Source organism: Carassius auratus, chromosome 29 (assembly GCF_003368295.1).
Source record: "Carassius auratus strain Wakin chromosome 29, ASM336829v1, whole genome shotgun sequence".
In the NCBI taxonomy this organism is placed as follows: Eukaryota; Metazoa; Chordata; class Actinopteri; order Cypriniformes; family Cyprinidae; genus Carassius; species Carassius auratus.
Window position 1 is genome coordinate 13,608,939 of NC_039271.1, and position 7,550 is coordinate 13,616,488.

Below are 7,550 nucleotides of genomic sequence, written 5' to 3' on the forward strand. Positions count from 1 at the left end.
AGAACTAAATATCTAAGTCTTTGGTATGAACTTTACAAAAAGGGGTGAGTTGGTTGGTATGGTGCAAAGGCTTCCCCAAACAGTCCGTCTCCCTGGTCAAAATTGTCATTTTCATCACTAAAATGTTCAAATTTTTATGGGTGGGCCGCCTCTCCCCTGAGGCCAAATGAGTAGGCTATGCTCATCAACGGTCCCGGGACAATGTTCTTGATTGCCCGCTCCCCTCAGTTAAACACTGTCCTCGCTGTAGTACACTTAGCGGAGTCATTTTTCATTTTCTTCTGACAGCTTGTCAATGTAGGTATGTTACAAATGCCTTTAAGGTACTGGTGTTTCATCTGGTAGGTTGTGACATAGTAAGAAAAAAAAGCAGAATAAAATAAGCTGTGCAAAGTTAAAACAGCAAAACTCTAAAATAATAAAAATAATACATATATTGATCTATAATAAATAATTTTGATAATGTTTTACATTTTAAATACTACCACATTTATTTATTTTTTTACATTAAATGTTAATGTTTTAAACTATGCTTCAAAACTTTTATAATTATATTTCTATCAATTAATATATTATTATTAATAATACTTATGTGTTCGTGTGTGTGCTTATATTTTATTTAGCCCAAAACACATAATAGACTCACCAGTATTGATCTGGGTACTGTTACAGAAGAAGGGGTCCAGTTTTCAAGGTAAACTTGTGTGTGATGCTGACTGCCATGCTAAGGTGGACTGGTATAACGTGCCAGTTTAAGAAACTTCATACAGCTGCTGCTCAGGCCAGAACTGACTTTGGCAAACACTCGGAAACCTCAAGATCCTTAACAACTCATGTCCTTTCTGCCATCCAAGGCAAGCAGAGCCCTGTCAGAGTCGTGTCAGGAAACCTCAAACCGGAGGAGTGTATCAAAGAGGCCTGCAGGCACTTAAACGCCAGCGCCTCCTGCAACTAAATGAGCCAAGAAATAAAACTTTTGACCGATTTATGTCTTTTGCAGTACCACAGTACTAGGAAATGGCATGAAATACTGTATAACTGCTTTTACAGCACTAATCGTGGTGACTGTAGTGTCTCCGTCGCTGGCACGCAAGCCAAATATTAATGTAGTCAATGCAGGAACGCACTAACAAAGCAAACGTTTGGAAAATATTTGGACACTTTGGATTCAAATATAAATATAGACGACCCCTATGCCGCGATAATTGTATTTTTTGAATGTTTACTAAAAATAAACATATCAATTGATCTTATTTTCCGTTTTTCACTTCTTGATGACTTCATTCTTAAAGCCGTTGCGTCTGCATTATCTTAAACTTTTGTTTTAAATTTACTGTGAGACATATAACTTACAGCATATACGGGTTTTTAAACACATAAGTGTCGTTTTGTTCTGAAATAAATTTATTTATCCATGCTTTGCCTGCTAGGTTGAGAAACTAGAAACGCTACTAACAAACAACGTCGTCCAAGGTCGAGCTCATGAATGTTAATTAGATTACGCAAACGGTTTTGATTACGTGCCAGATGGCGTTACAGTTGAGTGACGTAATTACGTATATTAATATTCATGAGATTTTTTTCCTACAATTTAAAGTAAATAGCGTAGTACTTTTAATAAATAAAATATTATGTATGCTAAAATAAAGGCATATATGTCAATGTCCGCCATTGTCAAAAATAAGAAAATAACTTCTTTCCTAAGAAAGGTTACAGTTTCGTTATTTTAGTTGCTCAACGGCTCTGGATTTCTTATCCTTATTATTACCATGATATTAATGTGATTAATGTTTACTGTTAGCCCTAGTTTATTAATGATAAGTGTAAAAGGGCATTTTTTATATAATTTTAGCAAGTATAAGTACACTAAATAAAATAAAAAATTTGACCTTTTAGGACAGTTTGAGAAGGTTCTTCCACTAGAGGGAGCAGCGGAGACTGAATCCACTGATGACGTGTAGAGCAGCATGGCGGCGCCTATGATGGAGCACAACAGCCACAGCGGCAATGATTTTTCTCAGCCAGAGCGTACAGAAGGCAGTACATCTGAATCTCCTTCAGAGAATGACAACTTTACAGATGATGTAGTTGAACTTGTTCAGAAAGAGATAGGTGGCGATCTTAAGTCGCTAAAGAAGGTGGCAGGGCTTTTGGAGAAACTGACGTTGGAGAACAAGCAGCTGGAGGAGCAGGTAAACAGAGCCACAGAGACTCCGTTGACATCATTCAACTGTTGTAGAGAATAAAAAAAAGAATAAAGACATTTTCTTAAATGTGAATTGAATTTTTTTTAATACGATTGGCTTCAAATGTGAGACAAACTACACCAAATGCTTGACTTTTCATTAATGTCGTGTTTTAAGTTTTATTTATTACTTGCGACTGCATAAAATAAGATTCACAAAAGTGAGTTTACACGCAAAGCAAGCATATTAAATTCAAGTAAATTGTCTACTTTAATGTTCTATTAAATTCTGTGGAAATAAAATGTCAGTGCACTGGGTGAAATTATGCTCATACAACGTAATGTAAAAATCAAACAACATACATATTCTGACCTGTACTTACTAAAAAAAAGATAAAATATCATACTCAATTTTATTATATTTTAAATTATTTAATAATTCTAGATGATAAATGTAAAACCTAGTTGTTTGAAGGATAGTGGCAAAGATTGGTAAAGATATAAATGAGAATTAATTTTTTGGGGTGACTTCACTGCAATTCTTTAATAGTCTTTTAATGCCATTCAATCCTTTTTGTTTTAAATATAGCTGATAAGATTTTTTTTATTAAACCTTTATTGTTCTGATGCTTGAAAACCCAATTTAATCTTTGACCCATATATATACATTTTCTGTATTATTTATGCATTTAGTTTTTTATATTTGTAGTTCTGTTATTATTATTTTAGTATTTTGGGGTTATTTATAAAATTATTATTATTTATTTTTTAGGAATACTTTTGTTTATTTGTAATCCAAAACAACCCTTCAGCAGCATGTGTGTGTGTGCATGCAGGTGCTGACTGTGTCCTCTTCGGTGCCGCTGCGTGTGTCCGCTGCCCTGTCCGCGGCAGAGGAGTCTCGAGTGAAGCTGGAGTCTTTACTGGAGAAGGAGAGAGTTCTGTCCAACACTTTGCAGCAGCATCTGCAGGGCGCACAGGTCTGGGCCGACAGCATCGGGCAGGTCTTGGGTCAGCTAGACACATTAGAGAGGCATATGAAGTACCTTCAATGTCTTGCTCGTATTGAGGAGCTCAGGTAAGGGTTTCTAAATATTTTGGAGGGCACTGGAGATGTATACTGGCATCTAACACAAGCTGCACTTAGCTTTTTTGGGTTTTGTGTTGAATTAGTGACAGCATCCAGCAGTATCTGATGACCAATAGCATGTGGGATGCAGTCAGTGCGATAGACAGGATGGCCTCTCTGGATATGGGTTTGAGAGAGTCCGGCTGTAGCCACCTGCAGGCCTTCCTCAGAGAAACACTTCGCTTTTGGCACAAGATCCTTAAAGACAAACTGGCCAGGTATTAGACTTATAAACATTTCGTATTGTATGTTTAAAAGAATAAATATTTTAAAGTTCACGCTAAACGTTTGGTTCTGTTTCAGTGATTTTGAGGAAGTCCTGACGCAGTTCCACTGGCCGTTCATCTCACCCCCTACACAGACCCTCTCACCCCCAGCCAACGCACAGGAGCTCAACAGCCAGCTGGAGCTACTGGGCTCCCAACTTCTCTCTCTCCAGACCTCGTATCCTTAATCTTTTAGAATTAAATCCACCTAATTATAGATTTTCTCAATACACTTCACGTGATCGTTTCGGTGTGCATAACCTGAAAGATTAGATTGATTCAGTCATAACAAAATCCTTAAAGAGTGAGACAAACTACATGAGATGATATTCTATTTTATTTACAGTATTATTTGTTTATTTTATTATTTTTTTAATTATTTATTTTTCTGGTTTTAAAGATACAAAGCTGGTCATTTTATTTACTTTTTATTTAATTTTTCTTTGCATTTTTTTAATTACGTTATTATTTAAGTTAGTAATTATTTTCTTTTTTTAAGGTGCAAAGCTGGTCATTTTCCTTAACAGGTGCTAAAGTGATGACCTTATATCAGAGAATAAAGAAACAGCGTCTCGTCCTGGGCAGTCCCAGACTCCTCCACTCTCATTGCCCATTCAGATCATGCTGCTTCCCCTCGGTAAGAGGTTCAGGTATCACTTCACTGGAAACCGCCAGACCAACAACTTAAGCAAGGTCAGAGATTACGCATTTGTGTGAGAAGGCAAGCTCCTGATAAATGATCAAATGTACATTAATAAGACATGATGTGAACTTCCACCTTTACAGCCAGAGTGGTATTTGACCCAAGTCCTCATTTGGATGGGAAACAGCTCCAACTTTATGGATGAGAAGATTCAGCCTATATTGGATCGTGCCGGGGCCAAAGTTAGCGCGAGGGTATGTTCATCATTGCACTGGTTACGGTCGGTATTCTAAATGCATTGATTTCATCTAGTTTTATTTCCCCTCATACAGCTCTCATTCAGATCTGTCTCATTTTTTGAATGATAAATATCACTCAGATTTACATCACAATATGACTGAAAAGATCTATTTCTAATTCTGGTCTAATGCGACTTTAAGAAATGCATCAAAGCCATCATAAGTCCTTAAAGTCTTATCAATCTGTCCTCCAGGTGGAGCTGTGCAGGGGGCTTCTGACTCTTGCCCAGGAGAAGCTCACCCAGGACGCTCCTCGGTTGCTCTATGATGATGCTCTCTTCTGCCACCTAGTTGACGAGGTGCTGCAGTTCGAAAAAGAGCTCCGCAGCACCCACAGCTACCCGCGAACCTATCCCGGCGTCTTGCACATACTATTGGAAGAGACTGTGTTCCAGAAGTGGCTCAGCGTGGAGAGAAAGAGTGAGTGTAAATGCTAGGACTTTGAACGTCACATTTTCAGTTTCTGTGATAAAGTAAATTGTGTATGTTGCTTTCTAGTGGCTGTGGAAAAAGTGGACGCCATGCTGTCTGCAGAGGGAGCCTGGAGCTCCCAGTACAAAGACATCACTGATATGGATGAACTTAAAGCACCAGATTGTGCAGAAACCTTCATGACCCTTCTGCTGGTCATCACTGGTATAAATAATAATAAAAAAAAAATCCTCATCCTCATATTTGATTCTTAGGTTAAAACTTGTTTCTAAATCTCTCCCCAATCCTTCGCTTAGAACGGTACCGCTCTCTGCCGTGTCCACGGGCTCAGCTCAGTTTCCTGGCTCTGCAGAAGGAGCTGGTGGATGATTTCCGTATCCGCCTCACGCAGGTCATGAAAGAAGAGTCCCGACAACCGCTGAGCCCTCGCTACTGCGCCATCCTCAATGCTGCCAACTACATCTCCACTGTTCTCAGTGACTGGGGGGACAATGTTGTAAGTGTATTTGAGTCACAGGAACAGGAATTTGTCAGGTGTGTCCAAACCTGTTCCAAGAGGGCCACTGTCCTGCAGAGTTCAACTCTAGCCCTAAATAAACAAACCTGAAGCAAAGCAATCAAGGTCTTCAGATTCACTAGAAACTTCCAGTCAAGTGTGTTGGAGCAAAAAACTGTAGGATACTGGCCTTCCAGGAGCAGGATTAAAAAACCCTGTACAAGGGTAATGAGGGTCATGTTACATATTCTTTGTATTAGTAGTCATTTAGCATTTTTGATGATAATTTCTGTCCAAAAAAAACCCTACCTAGTAAATTTATAAGATTCCTTATTTTTAGTTGTGTACACTCTTATTAGTCCTTGACCCATTAATAAATACCTTGATTGAGAACCGAAACGCATGCATGCACAACATGCTTTTGTTTTCTCTCAGTTCTTCTTGCAGTTGCAGCAGGCTGCAGTGTCAGTCGGCGAGGAGATCCTAGGTCCTCTCGGGGCCACAGAGACGGGGCGTCTGGCCTCTCTGGAAGGATCTTTGTTTGAGGGGCTGTTAGCCCTGCTGGAAAGGCTACGAGGAGACATGCTGGGACGATTGCTAGATGCAGTCATGAGAGACGTCAAAGAGAAGGCACAGCCATACTGTAAAGACAGGTACGGGTGGGAATAACCTAAAAACTCAACAGTTGTGTTAACAGCGCATTTAATGATTCCTTATGAGCATGTGCTTATTGTCAGTGTTAAGTTTTAGGCCTCAACGCCCCTTAAACGGCTCTTTAGTTCACCAGAATTAGGACACTAGAAAATGAGTTAGGATGGTTTCAATCTGAGCAGCGATCTCTAAGCTCTTTGTGTATCAGGTTTTGAAGTGTAAGTGTATAAAGCGAATCTGGTCTATTTCAGGTGGATCTCTTTGCCGTCACAGAGCGACCAAGCCACTATGTCGTTATCCAGCTCTGCATGTCCCATGATGCTTTGCCTACGGGATCACCTGCTCCAGCTGCAGCAGATGTTGTGTCTTCCTCTGTTTCAGATGTTCTGGCAGGGCCTTGCCGAGAGACTCGACAACTTCATCTACGAAGAAGTCAGTCTCTTTCTTCAACTTTTTCACTGTTAAAACTTAATTTACCTTAAACTAATGTGGATTAAGTAATGCTGACACTAATGTACAAAGGTTTAGATTTGTCAAATGTTTTTGTAAGAAATCTCCTATTATCAACAAGGCTGCATTTATTTGATTTAAAATACAGTTTAAACAGTAACATAAGAAAGAATTATTACAAATACTGTCACTTTTGATCAGTTTAAAGCATCCTTGTTAAATACAAGTGTTAATTTTCTTTTTAAAAAATCTTACAGACCCCAAACTTTTAATGGTAGCGTATCTTTAAAAGCCTCAAAATCAAACTTAAAAATGTAAAGTCAAGATTACCTGTATCTGAAGTCTGCATGCATTATTTTGTTGGAGTGTGTTGTTTATTCGTTTATTTGCTCTCGCCCTTAGCTGATCCTGTATAACCATTTCAATGAAGGCGGGGTGGCACAGCTTCAATACGATATGACCAGAAACCTCTTTCCTCTCTTTGGACACTACTGCAAGAGACCTGAAAACTTCTTCAAACAGTACGTTTGTTTATTCAGAGCTATTATCTAAGAAAACCTCATTCTAATTTGTCTCTTTCCTCATCTCAGTGTGAAGGAGGCCTGCATCATCCTGACTCTGAAGGTGGGCCCGGCGCTGCTCTTGTGTGATGTGCTGAAGCCGTCAGAGGAGGATGAGGGCATGCTGAACCATCAGCAGCCCAGTCCAGAGTCAGCGCTCAATGAACTGGGAGTCTATAAGCTGGCCCCCAGTGATGTGCAGATCCTCCTCAACCTCCGCTCAGCCTGGCTCAAACAATGAGAAATCACCCAGAGCAGCACCAAGAAAGCATTACCGAGCACTCAAACACCTGTTAAGACTTACAAGATAACTACATCAGCTGATCTACAGTATTTAAAGTGAACTGAAGGGAGATATGAAGAGTATGCTGATGTGAAAAAAACTATTTAGCTGACATACTTTCATCAGAAACAAATAAATTAATACATGTTTCAGTGT

The 7,550-nt window shown here is 39.2% G+C and overlaps 1 protein-coding gene and 1 long non-coding RNA gene across 3 annotated transcripts in view; one reads left to right on the top strand and one right to left on the bottom strand.

The window, feature by feature from the left end:
- The window catches only part of LOC113048133 (uncharacterized), a 56,961-nt gene extending 55,490 nt beyond the window's left edge, over nt 1-1,471 (bottom strand). For both annotated transcript variants that reach the window (XR_003276404.1, XR_003276405.1), the window contains exon 1: nt 647-1,471. This is a non-coding gene — a long non-coding RNA (uncharacterized LOC113048133). The remainder of the gene's footprint in view (nt 1-646) is intronic.
- Nucleotides 1,472-1,967: 496 nt separating this feature from the next.
- rint1 (RAD50 interactor 1) lies at nt 1,968-7,546 on the top strand. The gene is made up of 13 exons (XM_026209702.1): nt 1,968-2,192; nt 3,022-3,263; nt 3,359-3,532; nt 3,618-3,758; nt 4,117-4,273; nt 4,367-4,477; nt 4,717-4,942; nt 5,021-5,158; nt 5,251-5,450; nt 5,886-6,103; nt 6,353-6,533; nt 6,954-7,072; nt 7,142-7,546. The coding sequence occupies exons 1-13, from the start codon at nt 1,968-1,970 to the stop codon at nt 7,350-7,352; spliced, it is 2,343 nt and encodes a 780-aa protein (XP_026065487.1). The 3' UTR covers nt 7,353-7,546.
- Nucleotides 7,547-7,550: the final 4 nt, after the last annotated feature.

Coding starts and splice junctions, on each gene's coding strand:
- rint1 (XM_026209702.1), top strand. CDS start 1,968: ATGGCGGCGCCTATGATGGAGCACAACAGCCACAGCGGCAATGATTTT. Junction 2,193..3,021: donor ACAAGCAGCTGGAGGAGCAG/GTAAACAGAGCC, acceptor GTGTGCATGCAG/GTGCTGACTGTGTCCTCTTC. Junction 4,274..4,366: donor AGACCAACAACTTAAGCAAG/GTCAGAGATTAC, acceptor CCACCTTTACAG/CCAGAGTGGTATTTGACCCA.